The 24,440-nt window shown below is 32.4% G+C and overlaps 1 protein-coding gene across 1 annotated transcript in view; it reads left to right on the top strand.

Moving 5' to 3' along the window:
* LOC142229345 (uncharacterized) overlaps nt 1-24,440 on the top strand; it is a 182,981-nt gene that overhangs the window by 111,707 nt on the left and 46,834 nt on the right. Inside the window, exons 7-10 of the mRNA XM_075299900.1 lie at nt 6,744-7,326; nt 8,253-8,673; nt 9,116-9,632; nt 16,401-16,599. Of these exons, the coding sequence (XP_075156015.1) occupies nt 6,744-7,326; nt 8,253-8,673; nt 9,116-9,632; nt 16,401-16,599 (1,720 nt within the window). The remainder of the gene's footprint in view (nt 1-6,743; nt 7,327-8,252; nt 8,674-9,115; nt 9,633-16,400; nt 16,600-24,440) is intronic.

The following is a 24,440-nucleotide window of genomic DNA, read 5'->3' on the forward strand; positions in this document are numbered from 1 at the left end:
AGAGACAAAAGAACAATCCAAACAATGGACTGAAGCTGGAGGAAGTGCCTCAAAGAAAGCAAAAACCATTCAATCGGCTGGTAAGGTTATGGCAACGGTTTTTTTGGACTTCAAAGTAGAGGTATGCGCGTGAGTGAAATTTCACTCTCGCTCACGCACATTCACGAAGTCAAATATTTATTCACGCACGATACGTGTGGTAGCCAGTCCCACTCACGCACATTCACGAAATGAAAACCAGTACTCACGCACGCTCACGCACGAACTACTTTTAAAGTCTCACGTTCACAAACGATTCACGACAATTCACGTGACTCACGACAATTCACGTGACTCACGACAAATTCACGAGACTCACGACATTTTCCAAGGAATGAGCAAAGGTAACCAAATTCATGAATAGAATGTATTTCGACAGCTAAATTAATTTCAGTTAACATACGAGTAAGAATTAAATCTTGATTTTTTTGGTGAGAGTGATTTTGCAGAAATTTTATTCACGCACATTCACGAACCGATTTTATTACTCACGCACGACATATTTCTTTTAGTCCCAGTCACGCATATTCGCGAAAATTGCTTAAGATTTTATTCACGACAATTTCGTGTCACGCGTACACCTCTACTTCAAAGGTATTTTATTGAACTGCAAAAGGGTAAAACAATAAATTCAGAGTACTATTGCAAACTTTTGGATCAATAAAATGTACAAATTCGAGAAACACGTCCTGGCTTACAACACAAAAAAATAATTTTTCATCAAGACAACTCACCAGCGCACAAGAGTGTTTTAACAATGGCTAAAATCAACGAATTAAATTACGAGTTGATAGACCACCCACCTTATTCTCCTGATTTAGCTCCAAATGACGTTTACTTGTTCCTAAATCTAAAAAAATTCCTTGCTGGCAAGCGTTTTACCTCAAATGAAGATGCAATTACAGTTGTAAACTACTATTTTGAAGACCTTGAGGAGAACTATTTTAATCAAGGGATAGAATTGCTAGAAAAGCGTTGGACTAAGTGTATTGAAGTTTCAGGAGATTATATTGAAAAATAAAAAAATAGCCTAACTTTCATTGATAGGCTAAGAAGTTTCCGAACCGCCCTCGTAATATCAGTCCTTCATAAACGTGTTAACCGAAACTTAACGATTTTTTTTGTAACCCAGGAATCGTGACAACAGTAACAGAAGTCACAGATATCTGCGGTGATATGTCCATATGATTAGGTTTTTCACCAACAACTTGACTATAAAAAGGAAGTCCGATGTCATTGAACAAAACATAGAATTGGTTAGGTTTATGGTCTGCCCGTTATTTAAGGCTCATTTATACTATTCTGTCCATTGTGATGCCACAGGGTGGGCACTCCTTTTTATTGCTAAATTCAAACGACGTTTAACACCACGGTGAAACTTTAAAACATTCAGAAACAACTTTTTGATGGTAGATCGAAACCTGGACATACTGGTTTTTGGTAATTGAACTGGTTTTTCGAAAATGTATTGGTATTTGCTTTGTACTGGTTTTCTTTTTCAGCGCTAGAATTAGTAAAATTTTTAGCAAAGGAACATACAAATCATTCGTTTTTGCTTTTCCTTAGTATGTTCTTAGGGTCATTCTAAAGTACAATATCAGGCCTAAATCGAAATGCAGCTGATTCTTTTAGTCATTCGATTATAAACCGTTTTAAATACGAAAAAATCATTTTTAGGCGTGTGCAATCGTGGTTATATAAATTAATGTAGTTATATTGCTAAAGCTATGTATTACACTTCCTGTGGCAGCTGGTTCCATTCATTCCGGTGCTAAGAATATATATATATATATATATATATATATATATATATATATATATATATATATATATATATATATATATATATATATATATATATATATATATATATATATATATATATATATATATATATATATATATATATATATATATATATATATATATATATATATATATATATATATATATATATATATATATATATATATATATATATATATGCGTGAGTGAGAATGGCTACCACACGTATCGTGCGTGAATAAATATTTGACTTTGTGAATGTGCGTGAGCGAGAGTGAAATTTCACTTACGCGCATACCTCTACTTTGAAGTCCAAAAAAAAATCGTTGCCTTAACCTTACCAGCCGATTGAATGGTTTTTGCTTTCTTTGAGACACTTCCTCCAGCTTCAGTCCATTGTTTGGATTGTTCTTTTGTCTCTGGAGTATAGTGGTGGATCCATGTCTCATCAATAGTTATGAAACGACGTATAAAATCCATTTTATTTCGCTTAAAACGATCCAAACAAGCTTGAGAAATGTTCATTCTTATTGATCGACTGTTAACAAATGCGGCACCCATCTTGCAGAAAGCTTTTTCATCTGTAGTTCTTCATGCAAAATTAAATGGACTCGATCATTTGAAATGCCCAAGATATTAGCACTTTTATTCGTCGATCATTTAATACCATATCATGCACTTTGGCTACAATTTCTGTTGTTGTTGCTGTTTTTGGACTCCACTACGTGGTTTATCTTCAATGCTTGTACGACCACGTTTAAATTCAGCAACCCAATTTTTTACTGTTGCATATGAAGGAGCACTTTTACCTAACACATTCACCATATCATTATGAATTTCTTGTCCCGATAAACCTTGTTTATGTAAATATTTAATGACATCACGCATTTCTAATTTTTCCATTGTAAAAAAATTGCGGATGCGTCTTTTTTGAACACCTGTTTCTATATGAAGGAGTTGCCAGATCGAAACACATGTTAACATGTGTTCATAACAGAGATGTGCTAGGTTAAGAAGTTTCCGAGCTGCCCTCGTACATGACAAAAACATATAGAAAAATTAATATATTAAGATTGGTGTCCTAGTATCAAGTACGCAAAACCTAAATTTAAAAAGAAATTGCGTCTGAAATGTATCATTAGTGTGTTTCCTAGCTTGTTTGGCTCAAAAGCAACACTGTAATTTAAGTAAAGACCAGATCTTTGGAATTGGGTAAGCTTTTTTCAGTGTGTGTTTTATAAAGTACATACTTAAGTATATATAATTAATACACTTAAAAAAATTGAGTCACGGATTATGCAACCTCAGTGTTAGGACATTCAATTTATACAACTTAGGATAAATTTCTGTAAAATAAAGAGAATTTAATTAAAAGAAGATTCATAATCATTGCATTATATCCTTTTAAATTTATATTTAGCACAGGAATCTTTGAAATTTGCATCCTTCCGTTCAAGTCTTTGAATTGAAGCAATTTTGCTAACATGAAGAAAAAAATTTTTTTAAAAAAATAATCATAATCGAATACGATTCAATCGCTAGTGACGATGGCAATATAGCTCGTTGAAAAAAAGCATATCCGGTTGCAAAGATTTTGTCTTAACACTAATGATTTTGCTATTGATAAGACACAATTCTCTTTTTGAGTTTTTGCCTACTTAATTCTAGGAAAAATTTTTAATTTATTCGTGTTTTCAGTTTTCTTCTTCATGTGCTGTCCTTTAAAAACGTGTTATTGACAATTAAAATTTCCAAATTTAGACTCGACTTCAAGTAGACATTATGTTATATTTCCATTAAAAAGTCTTTAAAATAAAGTATTGAAGAACATCTCCTAGTTTTAAACGATTTTTGCTTTGAAGTCAAGATACAAAAACTCAAAAAATTTAAAAATTTTGTTACAATTATCGAATCACCTAACTACCCGGACTGTTTTTTATAGGTTTCGATGTAAATATTAGATGTTTGGAACTCAAATTTTTAACACATTATTTCTAAGTGCAAGTATGTAAGGTTCATAAACTAGCATAACATGTTTGGGACATATACATATGTTAATATGTTAGAACATATTATGCTTGGAGATACATTTTTTTATGTAATATGTGTGGATGCAAACATATAATTGTTTAGAAATTGGCTATAAACATATGTGTGTTTAGGAAGAGAAATCGGAGATAATAGGGAAAAACTAACAACCTATTTCTGATATCCGAATGAAAGCAATTGCGAACGAACGGTAGTCACTCACTTTCGTCTGGATTTGGGTTTCTCTAACTTCCTTTCGTTCGTTCGCATGGCTTACGTTACTGTCAAATGCTAGCATTACCAGATCTCAATTATTACAATTTCCTGAAGAAGACCCATACATTTTAAAAATTATTTTCCATAAAATTCAATCTGACATCGCCGCTTCTGATATTTGGTTTAGCTCAATAATTTTTTTTAGTAAATTAGCCCGCGTAGAGAGATAAGTATTTGTATTTCCACACCCTCAAAAAAAAAATCGCTTCTTTAACATATGTTCCAAACATATTTTGCAGGAAGCACATATATTATTGGATACTGCCGAAACATTAATATGTTTGTTTTATGTGAACATATTATATGTTTGGAAGCATTTTGAGCCCAAAAATATTATATGCTTGGAAGAATTTTTCGCAAAGACGATTGTGCTCATTCTCCAACATACTCGTAATTATCACTTCCACGAAATATTTTAGTTCTTGGTACCTTTTTCTGTAATACAAATAATGTTGAAGAAATTATTCGCTTTTATAAATTTTTTAAATTGTACCTTTCGCCTGCACGGAGAATCGAACCGAGGACCATACAGTTTGTAAGCCAACACACTATTCACTGGGCTACGTAGCTGTTATAGTCACCAGTAGATAATTATCGTTATAAGTTACATTTATATAGCATAGTTTGCAGCGCCCACGAGCCCATGCAAACTTAACATTATTTAACAGAAACATACATTTGTTTGTCACGTGGAGTAGTGGTTATCATGTCTGCCTTGCATGCAAAGGGTCGTGGGTTCAATCCCTGCTCCAATCGAACACTTTTTTTTTAAATTTACACATTTATATAAATACTATATTAAATTTTTATAATGAAACTTCGAAATGTGGGTTATTAAAGATTTATAGTCAGTAACAGTGCTCGATATAAACGAAATTGACTGATTTTTGGATAAAATATTATTTTTTATTGCAAAAATGACAGTTTTGTAACAAAAAACTGTTTTTGGTACAAAACTTTAAAATTTGGAAGGAATTCAAAAACTCTAACAAAAGAAGAACGTGGAGTCGAGTATAAACATACATATATCGTTTTATAATATAAACATAAATTTATTTAGGCGTGAACAGTTTTTTACTAGCATTTAACACCATCGATCTAAAATGCCTTTTATTTTTCTTTAATAATTCATTTTAAAGAAAATAAACTTTTTAAATTGTTTTAGCTACAAAACTCGAACTTAATGCCCGCTTATATATTTGAAGGTGTCCGTCAACTCCTCGTGGGCTACTTATTAATAAAGAGGAACTAAACTTTGTTTTTATACTTTTTACTGTGTAATTTTTCACTATTTCCTCCTTATTTTATTTTACTGTCCCAACTCTAAAAAGAGTATAGTGCCCTTTCGTTATTTTTATGAAGACCCCTGATTCCTTTTAACGAACCAAGAAAAAGATTGTGCCCTTAATGCCAAAATTATAAACAAAACACATGTCCACACATACATAAAATGCTGCTCCCAAGGTGAAAACATATGCTGTTTGTTTTTCAAATGTCTATTCTGTTGGTTCCGAATGTTTGTAAATTTATATATGTTTGCATTCACACATATGATTTTTATGAAACATTCATGCCCCAAACATAATATATTCTAACATATTAACATAGATGTCCCAAACATTTAGTCTTAGTTTAGGAACATTACATGTTTGCACTTAAATATATTGTGTTTTAAAATTGTGCCCGAAACACATTTTGTTTATATCGGAACATATGAAAAACATATTTTTCTAACAGTGCATATTTCTACAATAATTGCAGTTCAGTTCTCCTTTTAATGAGTGTTTCATTCGAAATGTATGTACTTGTTCGTATTAGACTTTCCCTTAAACGGCCTCTATGGTGGTTATAAAGAAAAAATATATATATAAAATTAAAAGCTTTAATAAATTTATTTTTTCCTTATTTATAAATGCCTTTTTCCACAAAACGAAAGGTCTTTACCAAGTGAGTGTTTTTGACATTTCAGTTCGACAAAATGCGAACGAATCGAGTTAGAGAAACCCAATTTTACAGATTACGTTACGTCTTCGTTCGCATTGAATTTCGTTTCAATTTTCGTTTAGATACCCCTTAGAGAAACCAAAATCAGCTGTTTTTCGTTTTGTTGCGAACGAAGACTAGAATTCGGATAGCAGAAATAGGCTGTAAAGATGGCGAATGAGAGAGATAACGAAAGACAACAACACAACAAGTTATTGCTTGTTGAATTTTATATTTTTTTGTAAATAAATATGGGGAGTATAGCATTCAAATCCTGAAAATATATATGCTTGAAGCAGAATGTTTTTGGGAGTATATGTTACAGAAGCGATTTCTTTTTGAGGGTGTATAAGGACAAAGCGACTTTATTGAAAGGTTTATTGATTTTTGAACAAGGAAAAAACATTAAGGTTAAAGTGGCAGCCCGATTAAGATTCAGGCTCACTTAGACTATTCAGTCCATTGTGATAAGGAAAAAACATTATATCAGAGAAATATGTCTTCTATGCTAAGCAAAATTCGCATCCGTAGGACATGAAATCTTTAACCCCACGACAATATTTTTTCAGTGTGGACTTGTGTACTTGGATAGTGAAAATGTTTCAACTGAATTTCTTTTTTGGGACATGTAGGACTTTTTAAAGCTCGTTTTCAACTTCCATCTTGCGAGTGCAAGATGGAAGTTGAAGAAAATGAGAGAACAATAGATTGTGATAGATGCAACAAAAGTTTTCATGCTGAATGTACGAAACTTAACAAGAGAGAGTTCAATCATTTTTTATCGCAAGAGGATGAAGAGTTTATTTGCCATGTATGCGATGACAAAAAAGGAAAGGTAAACAAGAATAGCAAGAACAACAACGATAATAATTCATTTGTAACATCAGAACTAAATGCAATGAGGGAAGAGATGAAGAATCAGCTGAGTGCCATGAACGAAACAATGAACTTCATTTCGAAACAGTATGATGATATTTTGAGGAATGTATCTGAAAACAAGAAGAAAATAGACCTGGTACAAAAAGAAAACAAGGCCTTGAAAGCAGAAATAACAAATTTGAAATACTCAGTTAAAATTTTGAACGACTTGAGAATTCAGAATGACTGTGTTGTTACTGGAGTGAAAACAATTTCTAATAAATCAGCAGTTGATGCAATTGTTAAGCTGTCTAGTGATGTTGGAGTGGTAATGCAAACCGAATCTATTACAGATGCGTACTATTTGAACAAAAAAAAAAAAATGGAAATACTCAAACAGTAGTAGTAAAATTTAATTCTAAAGATAGCAAATCAAAATTAATCTCCATAAAACCAAAGCTAAGAGAGAAGGATGAAACAAAAGACACTTATGTGAATGATTATTTAAGTCGGGAAACGATGAGCCTCTTCAAATATGCAAAGATTTTAAAGAATGTGGGTTTCAGAGCCGTATATACAAGTGGCTGCAAGGTGTTTGCAAAGAGAAGTGAGCTTTCAAAACCGAGACTTTTGCAAAGCGAAGTCGATGTAGATAAGTTATTATCTGAATCCGCTACTTTTCAAACTAGGCAGAGGCACTCTATGTCAGTTCAACACAATGAGGAAGAATCTGAAAATGAATATGGTTCACCTGTCCAATAAAATGGGTAGATATGATTTTAGATTGAAATAAAAATATTTAGTACTTATGTTTGAGTCTCATTATTTTGAAGATTTGACTAACTTTAATGTTAAATTGAAAAACCTAAGTAAGAACAATTTTAATTTAATTTCTGTAAATATCAGAAGCATATCGTCGTCTCAAAGTTTAATCGATTTAAATCTTTAATTTGTAGTCTTCACACTTTACCAGTAGTTATCAGTGTTCAAGAAACCTGGTTTAAAAGTAACATTTGTCAGATTTATAACATTCCGGGTTATAATGCTATAAATTGCTGCCGATATGATGGATACGGCGGAACTTCGGTTTTCGTACGGAAAAAATTTATTTATAGCGAAGTAGATTGTAGAAGCCACGATTTTATAGATTCCATTGTTTTTAAATTACCAAATGTAAAAATATTGGGGATGCCTTTAAAATTAATGTCTTTTTATAAATCTCCCAAATGTAACCGGGGAAATTTCATACTGTTTTTGGAAAATTTTCTTGCTCGTAATACTAGAGAGACCTGTATAGTTATTGGTGATGCTAATGTAGATGCTTTGAATGAATCTTTCTGCGAGGTCGAAAATGCTTTATGGAGTTATGACTTCAAGAACTGTCATTCTTTGATAACGCGACCTTTTAGAAACACTAGCCCTGATCACGTATATAGTAATATTGAGGTGCCATTGGATGTATTCTCTATTCGTTGCCACTTGAGTGACCATAATATAATTTTTTGTTCTGTTGAGACTAATACCAAGATCGTGGATACTATCAGACGCCATGATACGGTTTGTGATTTCGAGAAACTGGCAGTGTTGGCTGATATGAATTTAAGATCATTATGTCACTCAGGTAATGCATCTGTGGATATGGGGAACTTGTTAACTACGTTTCAGTCATCAATAGAAGACTCGACAGTTATAAGAAATCGTAACGTAGATTTGAGAAAGAGGATAACTCCTTGGGTCAATGGCAACTTGTACAAATTAATGGAATATAAAAACCGACTTTTGAAGATGAGAAGGAAAAACCGTAACAATATTGATATCAATGCCAGGCTGAAAAGAATAAGTAAAGTTGTTCAACGTGCACATAGAATTTCTATGAACAATTACTATGGAAATAATTTATCGAAAATGCATAGTGACCCCCGAAAAACTTGGCAATTTTTAAATGATACTTGCGGAAGAAGTCGAGGGAAGTTAATCTCTGTTAAGGATTCTGGGCAATGATATAATGAGCGACCAGATGAAAGCCGAGGCGATAAACAGACACTTTTTGAAATCGGTTGACGATTTGAAGTTAACAATAGTTGATAGTACTACAGATCATTGGAATTCTTTGGGTACGTTACGACATTTCCCTTTTTTGTTTCAGGTTCAGTCGATAAGTTGTGAGGAAGTGGAGTGTGAGATTTCTAATCTATCGTTGAATAAAAGTAGTGGGTACGATCATATTTCCCCGAAAGCTTTGAGTACTTGTAAGAGGAGTATTGCACCTCACCTCTCTAGGATATTCAGTGCCGCTGTGGATACAAAAACGTATCCCGATATCTTAAAAATACATAAGGTGGTACCAATACCGAAGGAAAGAATCGTCAGCAGTTTTAATAACTTTCGTCCAGTATCGGCGTTGTCGGTGTTTAACAATATCTTTGAAAGAATTTTGGGTCGACAGCTATCTTCATTCATTGAGATTAATGGTCTTCTCGCAGGAAATAAATACGGATTTAGAAGGGGTTATGGAACTGAGGAGGCCGTTGTTAATGTTCAAAACTATATCTGTGAACTATTGGATAAGGGTAACAGTGGCGTTGCTGGAATTTTCTTTGATTTGTCCAAGGCATTTGAGATGATAGATCACAAAATTCTATTGGAGAAGCTTCCGCATTACGGTATATCTGGTGACATATTAACATTTTTTGAATCATACTTGGAGAATCGGAGATAATTTGTTCAGATAAATGGAAAGAGAAGTGAAATAGGGCGTGTAAAGCATGGAGTTCCACAAGGTAATGTTTTGGGTCCCTTATTGTTCCTCATATATATCAACGATCTTAACAACTTACAGTTGCATGGTAAATTGTTTATGTATGCAGATGATTTATGCATATTCTATCCATATAAGATAGAAGCTGCGGTCAAATGTTATATGGAGCGGGATGTTGCCCTGATTTTTGAATACATGCATATAAACAAATTATTCATTAATAGAACGAAGACGAAGTTGATGCGCTTTCGCCCACATGGACGATTTGATTCGGGGTTCGTTATAACAGCTAACGGTCAAGAACTTCATGAGGTCAATTCTATTAAGTATTTAGGCATGCATCTGCAATCTAACCTTTCGTGGGACATATACATATCAATCATATTAAGTCTAAGATTTCGCCAGCTATTGGTATTTTACACAAATTCAGATATAAATTCGATCAGCGCACAAAATTACTACTTTATCAGACACTCATTCATAGCCATCTGAATTACCTTCCTATTATATATGCAAATAGACAGAACACCGAGCTAAAATCTTTACAACGGTTACAGAATAAATCATTAAAAATAGTGGCGAATTTGCCAATATCTTATTCAACAAGTACATTATTTTGTAGCATTTTCCCGAATATTTTGCCAATACGTGGACTTTATAAATATCAAACATCTGTATATGTCTATAAATGTTTGAACAATATTGGATATCATACAATCTCCTTCACAAGAAATCAAACTTCATTCAATACTCGAAACAATTAGCAATTAAGAGTAGCGTTATGCCGTACGGAAAAGACGAAGCAGCGTATTGACTTTTCAGGTACCCAAGAATATAATAACTTACCGCTACATGTAAAATCTTGTACTAGTCTCGCAACCTTCAAAATGGTATTAAAAGATTTTGTCTTATCAAATTTTGAAGATTTACTACTTTAATTTATTATATGTATATGCTTCTGGTATACATTTAGAGACAAATTCGTAGATCATTATTATGTAATGTTTAAACTTTAAGGATCTTATTGTGGAACATAAGCCAACAAGCCTCTCTAAAGCCTGATGGCGCTGAGGCATTTATTTAATTTGAAACTTATTTACAATGAATCAGTGAAATAAAACAAAGAACGCTTTGTCTATTACTTGATATGAGTAGATCGTTCAATAAATGGTAATGATGGGGATTAGAGTTCGACCGAAGAATCGGCCTTCGCCCAAAAATCGATAATCGGCCTCCGGTGTCAAGATGCCCATTAACCGAAGCCGAATTTACCTTCGAACTGGCTTACAATAGCTGAATAAATAAATAAAATAAAATAAGAAAACAAAAAGCTCAAAGTCCTCCATATGGGAAAAACTCACTCCATGCCTAGTAAAATTGAAAAGAGTAAAAAAATAAAAATTAAATGGTTTCATATATTACGGAGCCTACTATGCTACGTTGCTGTAGCATATTTGAATATGGAAGAGTTCTCCTTTTCAATATTTAAGAGCAGCGGCAGTAATATATTTAAGCGCTCCACGGACAAATGTAGCCAGCGAACAATTATTCAGTACAGCGGGACGTATTTTTTTGAAAAAGATCGAGTTTGCATGGAGAAAATGTACAGAAAATCCTTTTTTGTCATTATAATATCAAAATATATTGTGAGACAAAGAATGTCCAACAAAAATGCTAATATTGAACTAAAACACTCCAAACTTCTTTAATTACACATTTTGGCCGATTGTTTGCCGAACATCGGCTTCAGCCAAGGTTAGGTTAGGTTAAAGTTGCAGCCCGATTAAGTTTCAGGCTCACTTAGACTATTCAGTCCATTGTGATACCACATTAACTAAAAGTACATATGGGCACTTCTTGTTTTAACAGCTGAAATTTCTCGATTATTTTCTTCTGTTGAACCAACCAGATTGTTCCAAAAACATTAGCAGACTGCTTAAGTTAACGTTTTCCAGATCCGCCTGTAATCTAAAGCCACTAAAATTCGCTTACGCCTTACACAAAATGCAGGACAGTCACCCAAGAGGTGTTTAATTGATTCCTTTTCCTCCGCATCAAAAAGCGCCTGTGACGTCTTGTGGGGTTTAAGTTTAGATGGAGCCATATTTGCTTGGTGTCGTTGCAACCTTCACAATCCTCCCATCGGACATTTGCCATCATAACAGCTTTCTCACGCAGTATGAGCTTGCATGTAGCCAGAGGCATACCAACAGGTTCTAGTTCCCCTGGAATATGTAAGGTAGTTCCTAGCCTTGCCAACTCATCCGCTTCGCAGTTCCCCGGTATATTCCTATCGCCAGGCACCCATATTAGGTGAATATTGTACAGATCAGCCATCTCGTTGAGAGATTATTCTACTGCTAAGCCATCTCGTCGATGGCCTTTTTCGAGTTAAGGAACACAGAGTGCAAGGATTTTATTGCAGGTTGACTGTCTGAGTATATATTAATGTCAACATTTGTTGGAACATTACCTCTCAGCCAATTCACCACCTCTTTTATTGCTAATATTTCAGCCTGAAAAACACTACAGTCATTAGGTAATATTTTCGCTATTCGAATTTCCAGATATAGAAATATACTCCAAAACCCACTTGTCCATCCAATTTGGAGCCATCAATATAGAAATCTATCTATAGTTTATTCCCCGGGGTCTGTGTGCACCACCCCTCACAGTTGAGAATTAGAGTTTCAAACTTTTTGTCGAAAAGTGGTTTCGCCAGAGTGTAATCCACTACGTTAGGCACATCTGGTATTATTTTGAGGACCGAACTGTGACCGTATGCTATATAGATTTCTACACCGATAGCTCCAAATTGCAGGGACAAGTAGGTTTCGAGTATATTCTAAAGGCGTGGAACTTAAAATAGTGAAAATATTAATCACTGTAGTGTTTTTCAAGCTGAAGTATTAGCAATAAAAGAGGTGTCAAAATGGCTGAGAAATAATGCCAACAAATGTTGCCATTAATATCTACTCGAAAACGACCATAGACTGCCGCAAATCTCTCAACGAGATGGCTGAGCAGTACAATATTCAGCCACTATGGGTGCCTGGCCACAGGAACGTACCAGGGACCAATGGACTGAATAGTCTAAGTGAGCGTGAAATAAACGGGCTGCCACTTCAACCTAATCTTCTTTCTTTTCACTGAAAAACATTCTTTTCCATTGCAAAATGAACTAAACTGTAGTAAAATTGACCATGATTTGGCTTTTCAGATTTTTTCCACTTGTCTAGTTTATAACTTTCTTAAATTGTAGTTCATCTATGACATTGTATTTGATATGAATCCGATATTCTATTTATTTTCTATTGTTGTGTGTGCACAATAGGAATAAACTATAATTATTATGCTGGATTATGAATTCTATACAGCATATATATTAAACTATCTACAACAGCAGAATAAATGAAACATATTATAAAATAACCAAAATACTTTTATAAACTGCCGATTATTCATGTGTCTATGTGAAAATCCTTTTTAACGGTGACTTTAACAGCCAGTTTTACAGTAAGAAAAATTCCTGAATGTGCATTTTAGGTTTGAAGCAATTCTTTAAATAATTCAAATCTAACTTATTTTCTACACGGACGAAAAAGACTGTTTTTCATATGTTTTGTATAAACATTATATGTTTGGAACTCAAATTTTTAAACACAATATTTTTGAGTGCAAACATATAATGTTCATAAACTAGCATAATATGTTTGGGACATATATGTTAATATGTTAGAACATATTATGTTTGGGACATAAAATGTTTGTAAATATAATATGCTTGGATTCAAACATATATTAATTTAGAAATAGCCCATAAACATACATGTGTTTATAAAGAGAGACAAAGTGTATGCTGGAAGTAAAATAATGAAAGTAACCAATTGGCGCATTACAAATATATATACACAAAGAAAATTTCATTAAATATAGGAAAAATAATACGTGTGAATATAAACAAGTATAAATTTACATATTATGAGTAAACATATATATGTTGTGATATAAGACTTCGCCAAAAATTGTATATGCTTAAGTAAAATATTAAAATGAGTATTCGGAGAGAAAATTCATTCGGAACCAAGATAAAATATATTTGAAAAAAAGAGCATGAGTCTTGTTTATCATTTTCGCATTACGGGCACAATTTTTTTGTTTCGTCAAAACAAATCGGAACGTAGGACGAGTAAGTCAAAATATTCAAACAAAGGTAATTAAAGGGATCTTCATAAAAACTAAGGAAAGGGCACTATACACTGAAAAAAAAAGCATGTCCGGTTCCAAAGATTGTGTCTCCACTTTAACAATTTTGGTATTGATTCCGAGCCAAAGAAGCGGACAATACAAGTAAGAATGGGGTTTTGTGTACTTGACTCTACGAAGCACATTTCAATTTTTCGCTTTTTCAGCTTTTTTTCATATGCTATAAAATGTCCGTTAAAAACAAGACTTCCAGTAGAAATTATGTTTCAAGTAAAAAATGTCTTTAAAATAAAGTATTGAAAAACATATCCTATTTTTTAATGATTTTTGCCTTGTAGTCAAGATGCAAAAATGCAACAAATTTAAAGACAGTTCCATTAATTTTAAAGAATTTTTCTGAATTATTAAAGTCAAGTTGACCTTAGTCCAAAAATTTGTTCTTTCATGTTATGATACCCATTTTTAAGTCAAATCACTTAATTATAACGACAACACGACTTCATTGAAAGTATCGACCTTTGAACATGGAAAAAACTTTATATTAGAAAAATGCGTCTTCTAAGCTAAGCAAAAGTTGTATTCTTATTTAAGGACATGAACTCTTTGGCCTCACGACAATATTTTTTCAGTGCACTCTTTTTAGAGTTGTGAAAGTAAAATGAAAATAGGGCGAAACAGTGAAAAATTAAACAGTAAGATCTATAAAAACAAAGATTAGTTCCTCTTTATTAATGAGTAGTCCAAGAGGAGTTGACGGATTTTTTTCGAAAATACAAGCGGGCATTGAGTTCGAGTTTTTCCGCTAAAATTATTTCTCATTTTAGCGGCAAAACCAGAATAACATTACAACTTTTTCCGGTAAATTGTATTATAACATGGTGGGGAAAGATCCAAAGCAACAATTGAATAAGTTTATTTTCTTTAAAAGAAATTATTAAAGAAAAGTAAAAGGGTAAACATGGCCATTTTAACGCGATAATACCAATTTATACCGGCCTTAAGAATTAAATTAAGTACAAAATTATTCGTTAATAAAAATTCATATTTATTTGTATTTCTAAATTAATGGTGTTACATGGTAGCAAACAATTGTTCACACCAAAATAAATGTATTTGCTGTTGTAAAATTAAATACTGTTTAGAATTTAAATATAATGTGCTTTTGAATGGTTATCGTTAACCTTAGGATTCGATGGAAAAATATTTTTATATACTCGAATTCACGTTCTTCTTTTGTAAGAGTTTTTGAATTTCTTCAAAAATTTTAAACTTGTATACAAAAACCTTTATTTGTTACACAATTTTTATTTTTGCAATAAAAAAATAATATTTGATTTGAACTCAGTCCATTTCGTTTATATCAAGCATTTTTCTTTTCTGACTTTAAGTCTTTTATAAAACACACTTTAAAATTTCGTAGTAAAAATTTAATATAATAGTATGTAATGCTGAACACCTTTTCGGGAACTTCCGAACGTATCTGGAATATATGTTAAAAAATATATTTAAAAAAAAAGGTGTTGGTCGAAGCAGTGATCGAACCCAGGACCACTGTCACGCAAGGCGGACGACCAACCACTGCTCCACGCTGCCAACAAATGTATGTTTAACAATGTTATGTTGTTAAACAATGTTATGTTTGCATCGGCTCGTGGGCGCCGCAAGCTATGCTATATAAATATAACTTATAACGATAATTATCTCTTGATGACCATAACAGCTACGTAGGCCAGTGGTTAGTGTGCTGGCTTACAAACTGTGTGGTCCGCTGTTCGAATCCCCGTCCGGCAAAAGGTAAAATTAAAAAACAAATTATAAAATTTAATAATTTCTTCTACAATGTTTGTATTACAGAAAAAGGTGTTAAGAACTAAAAAAAACTCATGGAAGCGAAAAAAATGTGAGGGAATATGCAATTAGGCAGAAAAAAAAATTTGAGCATAATATTCTTTGGGAGAAAATTCTTCTCAGCATATAATATTTTTGGGTCCAAAATGCCTATATGTTATTATGTTCACATAATAACATATAGTTTTTTGGAAGACAACATTATTGAATTTGGATGGAAAAATACAAAATGTTTGGAACTTAGACTACCCAAACATAATATATTGTTTAGACCAATATGTTTTCAAACATATTATATATTGGAAGAAATCAAACATATAAATGTTTGGGCAATACCCAAAAATGTATATGCTTGAAGCAAAATATGTTTGGGAGTATATGTTACAGAAGCGATTTTTTTTAGGGTGTAACTTCTTCTTTCAAATCACTTCTTTTTAGCAGATATGTTATTAATTAAGTTTACGGTAACGTTTTTGTAAGTCACCTAATTTAAATATGTTGTCGGAAAGAATTCACTAGACTTAACTATATTCAGAATATTTTTTTATGTATTTTATAATACAAAGCTAAGATTTTTATTAACATCTACTTATATAATATTTTATTTATGTTTTTCTAGATCCCGATTTGGATCCTAATCGCCCATCCAGAAAATTTTCTTCCCCAAAACAATTGGAAGATTCAGTTGAGGAGGATGAAGCTATGAACGAAAAGAAACGTTTGCGCCAAGAACGTCTTATGGCTGTCAACGAAGAAGATCTTGACAAAGTTGAAGTGGAAAAGAAGAAAGCTCAAAAGGCTGATGAGGCAAAACAAAAGTAAGGTTTCTTTTTGTAAATAACACAAATAAAGCGTCATGGCATTATTATCCTGGCCCACATCGTACTACTTGCATGCGATGCCCTTCCTATAGTGTGTTTAAATATGCTTCTAAAAACAAAAACACCATCTAATATAAAATTTACGTACGTGTTTAAATTGCCATCCAAATTTATTCTTAGTTTAGAACCCACTTTTAGTGCTGCCCATCGAAATTTAACGACTTGAATTAATACCTCTAAAGCAAATATATGCCTCAAAAATATTACTTTCAATTTCAATTGCTTGCAACTATTTCCTCGTTACATCAACGAAAGATATTTATGGTGTACTGAACATAATAAGAACTCTAAAATATCTATGTGAACTCTTCAAATTTAGCAATGTCAAGTTATCTGCATTTGATTTCGAATCTCAATAAAATTGATAACAATGATTTTATAAGTTTGCATGTGAAATTTTAGCGAAATGTTCCTAACCAGTTGTAAACCAATAAATTTGTTAAGAAAACATCTACTATTTGTGTTTTATTTAAATTTGTTTTAAAAAGATTTTATTTATCAATGTGTAGTTAGGATTTGGTTCACGTGGCTCCACTACTAATTTTGTATGTTTTTAAAAATTGTTTGATATTTCCCAAAGATTTTAATTAAGAAATTAACACATTCATTGAATTTTATACTGAGGATTCTCTTCTCTGTATACGTGACATTTTTTGATCAACTCATTTGAATGAAAGGGGTTTAATGACAATAATATATTTGTTATTGAAGCAATTTTACTTAAACTATTGCGATCCATTAATTTTTGTTTCGATACAACAATAAATTAGTAAATATAAATGGTTTTTACATAAACATACAAAAAAGGTAAATTATGCTTTACGTGTTTGCATATCGCCAGTGCTTGTAAATTTAATTATGGGAAAGTAAGTTTTGAATCGGAATTATCAGTGAGATACCTGCAATATCTTTTATAATCTTTTTTGGTCAATGGTTAAAACAAAATATACAAAAGCCGAAAATTAACTTTTCTACAAAACGAATTTATGCAAAAGTCAAAGCCGACGTTTTGTAATCTTCAATTTAGATTTGTATTACAAAAATTAAAATCGCCAAATTAATGCATATCTAATCAAAATATATATAAAAATTTCCCCACACTGAAAAAAAGCATGTCCGTTTCCAAAGATTTTGTCTTTACTTTAAAAATTTTGGTATTGATTCCGAGCCAAAGAAGCGGAGAATACAAGTAAGGATACTTTTAAGACACAATTCTCTTTTAAATTTGGGTTTTGTGTACTTGCTTCTAGGAAGCAAATTTTAATTGTTCGCTTTTTCAGCTTTGTTTCTTCATATGCTATCAAAGTGCTTTAAAAACGAGTTAACGACAACTTTATTTTCCAAATTAACACTCGACTTCCAGTAGGGATTATGCAATGTTTCAAGTAAAAAACGTCTTTAAAATAAGGTGTTGAAAAACCTGTCCTATATTTGAACGATTTTTGGCTTTGTGGTCAAGATGCAAAAAGACAACAAATTTAAAGACAATTGCATTAAATTTAAAGATTTTTTCTGAATTATTAAAGTCAAATTGACCTTAGCCCAAACATTTTTTCTTTCGTGTTATGATACCCATTTTTAAGCGAAATCACTTAATTATAAGGACAATATGACTTCATTGAAAAGTTTGTCGACTTTTGGACAAGGAGAAAAACTTTATATTAGAGAAATGTGTCTTCTATGCTAAGCAAAATTTGCATTCGTATTTTAAAGACATGAAATCTTTGACCTCACGACAATATTTTTTTTCAGTGCAGCATTTTCACTTTCTATTCTTTGTATCACAGTTTTTATTGCTAATTTTGTAGATTAACAGAGGCAAACTCAAATATCTCTCAAAGGAAATGTTTGACCAATGAAGTTCCCTTACGTTGTTGAAGTTTGTTATCGCTAAATAAACCAATATATGTGTACAGCAAACTCTACCAAATTAATTTTAATTTAGTCTTAAAGAAACTAACAACATATGTCATTATATTTGGCTTGTATCGAAATGTATCTTTTGCTATGCCTCTCCATATCCCTTTATATCTGTTCGTGTCAAAATACAAAGAAAAAATTCTTTATTTGCAAACGTTTGTTTTTAAAAAGTATATATAGCGTATGTTTTTAAAAAGTATATATAGCGTATAACAGGCTTAGAAGCATTTGCCTTCAATGTTGTCTCATTGTTAAAGTGAAGATGTATTAAACAGATGTATTCTCACGCAGGATGTTTAATTTAATCATTTACCATAAAACGTTTGGAAGATGAAGATAGAAAACGTTGTTGGTTTGTTGTAGTGTACTTCTTCAATAAAATAAGTTGTACAAATTCACATAACTTGTTTGATATAGCCATTTTTATTTATGTATATAAACGCTTTTTTTGCGAAAACAAAAATGAATTTCAATTAACTTTTTCTGGAAAACCAATGCTTAACGCTTTATATAAAAGTGCAATTCGCAAAACAATTCTTCAAAGATTGCAGAAATGTTCCAGAAAATGCCAATAGGTTATTTTATTTGTATTACCTTGAATGCAATTAACCTTAATTCTGCCTTGAACAAAATTATAGATGCGATTGTTTCCATTTCTATCCAAATTTCCTTGTTGGGTTGCAGCCTTTGTAGAAACTTTTGAGGATTCCTATTGGGTTTGTTCCAGTTTGCCTTTTAATTGCTTTAAAACTATATCCTTATTTTCGATTTCTGTAGTGTCACGTGTATTGCTCTAAGACCCCATAAAGTATATATATTCTGGGTCGTGGTGAAATTCTGAGTCGATCTAAGCATGTCCGTCAGTTGAAATCACGCTAACTTCCGAACGAAACAAACTATGGACTTGAAACTTGGCACAAGTAGTTGTTATTGATGTAGGTCGGATGGTATTGCTAATGGGCCATATCGGTCCACTTTTACGTATAGCCTCCATATAAACGGACCCCCAGATTTGGCTTGCGGAGCCTCTAAGAGAAGCAAATTTCGTCCGATCCGGTTGAAATTTGGTACATGGTGTTAGTATATGATCTCTAACAACCATGCCAGAATTGGTCCATATCGGTCCATAATTATATATAGCTCCCATATAAACCGTTCTCCTGATTTGACCTCCGGAGCCTCTTGGAGGAGCAAAATTCATCCGATCCGGTTCAAATTTGGAACCATGCAAAAATTGGTCCACATCGGTTCATAATTATATATAGCCCCCATATAAACCGATCCCCAGATTTGGCTTGCGGATCCTCTAAGAGAAGCACATTTCATCCGATCCGGTTGAAATTTGGTCTCTAACAACCATGCCACAATTGGTCCATATCGGTCCATAATTATATATAGCCCCCATGACTTCCGGAGCCTCTTGGAGGAGCAAAATTCTTCCGATCCGGTTGAAATGTGGAACGTGGTGTTAGTATTAGTATAGAGACCGCTAACAATCATACCAAAATTGGTCCATATCGGTCTATAGTTATATATAGCCGATTACCAATCATGGTTGCCACTCGAGCCAAAAATAATCTACCAAAATTTTATTTCTATAAAAAATATTGTCAAAATTTTATTTTTATAAAAAATTTTGTTAAAATTTTATTTCTATAGAAAATTTTGTCAAACTGAATTATATACGTATTTAATCGGTCTTTTTTTAATTTATTATATACCATGTATGGACTTAATTACAATTTTGATGAGGGTGTTAGGAGGTTTTAAGATACCTTGCCATCGGCAAGTGTTACCGCTACCGAAGTAATTCGATTGAACTAAGAACCCTAAAAATTTGATATGTTTAAGTCTAAACAATATTGAATTTACAGATTCAATCATGTAATCGGAGAAACGAACAGAGAGCAGTGATAAAGAGGATATATACAAGAAAATTAAAACCTGTGTTTGTGTTGAGAGCCGCATTTGTATGGGCATGTGTATTTTACATCGTCATCATTATTTCTTCTTGTGAAATCAGTACGAATCGAGTCGGGCTATGAGTAAGTTGACATTTCCAACCATGAAAAAAATTATAAAAATTCCAAACATATGGATGTTTTCATTTGTATTCCAACACAATTAAATTAAAGATATTTTGATGTAAGCATACAAATATTTAGAAATTGGAACAACTTTAGCCTTAAACAAAAGATATGCTTAGAATGGAACATGATTGCACAGTACAGTTCATTTTGTGTTTGAACGAATTCTTATGTTCGGAAGTGTATGTGCAGAACATATTTAGTATAGTATGACGTGTGGCCACTATCTCGTATTTAATATTTCCCGATAAGTACAAATACGGATGCTCTTTCCGCACTGTGGAACAGGGTATTATAAGTTAGTGCATATGTCTTTGGCAAAAATGCTCAGGGTGGACTCTTGAGTCGATATAGCGATGTCCGTCTGTCCGTGAACACATTTTTGTAATCAAAGTCTAGGTCGCAGTTTTAGTCCAATCGACTTAAAATTTGGCACAAGTATGTGTTTTGGCTCAGAATAGATCCCTATTGATTTTGGAAGAAATCGGTTCAGATTTAGGCTCCGGGAAATAAGCCCCAAAGAAATAAGGCCCCAAAATGGGAATGAAATAATGCCCCAAAATTTTGGGATTTGTTTCATAAGGAAATAAAGCCTCATTTTGAATATGCAATAAAACCCCACTAAAATGAAATAAAGCCCCAAGAATTATGAAATAGGGCCCCATGGGGTATTATTTCACTTTCAAAAATTAAATTTATTCATTATTGTATAACAGCAACATCAACCATGAATGTACTAAACATTTAATTATTATAAATATTCATAAACCAGGAGTAAGTAGGGGAAGAACCACTAGTTTTTGATACTTCTTTCGAAGAACGGATATACTTAATCAAGGACTTTCTACTGAAGTTACGCCTAGACAAAACTAATAGCTTGACAGAACCTAACATACATGAACAGTTTGGTAAGCCTCTGGCAATTTTTATAGTACATTTTAAAACTGTATTACATTAGCTACTTTTACTATTTCGATTTTCACATGTGAAAGTTGTACAAAAAATATTTTTATAGTTTTTAATATTTTTATGTTTTTTATTTTTAATATTTTTTCCAATTGCGCTCATATATTTATATATATTTCATATAATGCAATCAAAAATACATCATATGGAAGACATTGCGAACTAAAACAAAAATGTTGTAAAGGTTGAACAAAAATCGTTCGAATTTTTTGAAAACTTTAGATTTGAGCAAACTCTTTAATTTATTTAGCAATTGAAAAAAACTAGTAAGTGCTCCAGTGTAAAGGTTGTAAAAAATTCACGCGAATTTTTTACAACCTTTAAACTGGAACAATTACTAGCTTTTTCAATTGCTAAATAACCTAAAATTTATGTAAATATTTTTTAGAATTAACGCGAATTTGTTAAAACTTTACATTGGAGTAAAATCTTTGGCAATTGCTATCGTTTGTGCTTAAGTATAAAGTTTGTTCATTTTATTCAATCTTTACACATGAACAAAATGTTAATTTTATTTCGCAATTGAACAAAATTAGATTGTGCTCGAGGAGGAGTTCTCTGCCAATTATTTTTCCCGGGAATATTTAAAAATTCATATTGAGTATATTGTTAATTTCACGACGGTTAGAATGAAACTGTATCAATGTTTACCATTCAATGCAAGCTTTCATTCAAATATGCGATAGCTGTAATGGTACACAAAATGAAATACACCCCCAAAAATAATTCATTGGGGTTTACTTTCATCGATTAAATAGGGTGCTCTTTCATATTGAAATAACACCCTCAACTTTATTATGATACACCACCCCAGAAAAGCGAAACAATACCCCAAATATCGTTGTTTTTGTTTTCAATATAAAGATGTGGGACTTTATTTCATTTCGGTTTTGGGGCCTTATTTCTTGGGGGCTTATTTCCCGGAGCCGACCACAGAGGCCAATTTTTAACTCCGATTTAGTTGAAATTTTGCACAGAGAGTAGAATTAGCATTGTTGCTATGCGTGCCAAATTTGTTAGAAATCGGTTCAGATTTAGATATAGCTCCCATATATATGTTTTTCTGATTTCGACAAAAATGGTCAAAATACCAACATTTTCCTTGTAAAATCGCCATTGCTTAGTTGAAAAGTTGTAAAAATGACTCTAATTTTCCTAAACTTCTAATACATATATATCGAGCGATAAATTATAAATAAACTTTTGCGAAGTCCTCAAAACTGCTTCAGATTTAAACGTTTCCCATATTTTTTTACTAACATTGTGTTCCACCCTAGTGCATTAGCCGACTTACATTTTGAGTCTATAGATTTTGTAGAAGTCTATCAAATTCTGTCCAGATCGAGTGATATTTAAATGTATGTATTTGGGACAAATCTTTATAAAAACCCAAACATTTGACGGATGTGATATGATATCGAAAATTTAGATCTACAAAGTGGTGCCGGGTATAATATAGTCGGCACTGCCCGACTTTAGACTTTCCTTACTTGTTTTTACTTGCATTTATATACCATTTTGATGGCATTCAACATGTATCGTATTTAGAAACACAAATGAATATGACAGTTTTTATTAACGAATAATTGTGTACTTAATTAAATGTTCACCTTTATTTTTCAAGGTGCCCGCCAACTTCTATCGGGTTCCTTTTAAGAAAAAGGAACTAATACATCTTACTTTTTAATTTTTCACTATTTCCACTTTTTTCATTTTACTGTCTCGACTTGTTTGATGCCGATGTAGATTTGATGCCGATGCACCACGGAGCCACCGTGGTGCAATGGTTAGCATGCCCGCCTTGCATACACAAGGTCGTGGGTTCGATTCCTGCTTCGACCGAACACCAAAAAGTTTTTCAGCGATGGATTATCCCACCTCATGCTGGTGACATTTCTGAGGGTTTCAAAGCTTCTCTAAGTGGTTTCACTGTAATGTGGAACGCCGTTCGGACTCGGCTATAAAACGGAGGTCCCTTGTCATTGAGCTTGACATGGAATCGGGCAGCACTCAGTGATAAGAGAGAAGTTCACCAATGTGGTATCACAATGGACTGAATAGTCTAAGTGAGCCTGATACATCGGGCTGCCACCTAACCTAACCTAGGTCAAAAAACACCCACATAAAATGCGAATGAACAATAGAATGCATTACTATTTACTATGTAACTTCTCGGACGTCTTCATTTGTTTTGACGTCTCAAGAGAAAAAATGCCTATGTAGGTAAACAAAGAAACACATCCCCACACGTATAAAAAAAATGTTTTAATATGTTCCAATGCAAACAAAATATTTTTTGAGCTGAATTATTTAAACACAATATTTTTAATTGGAAAATATAATGTTCTCAAATTAGCATTAAATACATATGTATGTTAATATGTTAGAATATATTATATCAATTTCTCATGAAAATAATATGTGTGGATGAAAACATACATAACTTAAATTTAGAAATTTCGAGTAAATATAGATATATTGCGATATTTGATTCAGAGAGCGAGAGAGTAACATATACGGGTGGAAATCGAGAGATATATGAACATAGGGCTGCCAATAAAATTTCAAGAAAAATCATTTTTTCCGAAGAAATCGCCATAATCGTAGCTACCATTTTAAAAATCGTCAAAAAATCTGTAATGAAAATAATATTAAACCCAAACTAATGTTTTGGTTCGAAACAAAAGTATTTATTTCATAAAAAACAGAATATTAATTCACATAACTATTTTTAATATCTAGTTACTAATTCAGTAAGATTTTTATTTAAAAATAAAAACAAAGATCTTTAATATTTATTGATTG

This window comes from Haematobia irritans, chromosome 1, assembly GCF_050003625.1.
Source record: "Haematobia irritans isolate KBUSLIRL chromosome 1, ASM5000362v1, whole genome shotgun sequence".
NCBI lineage: Eukaryota > Metazoa > Arthropoda > Insecta > Diptera > Muscidae > Haematobia > Haematobia irritans.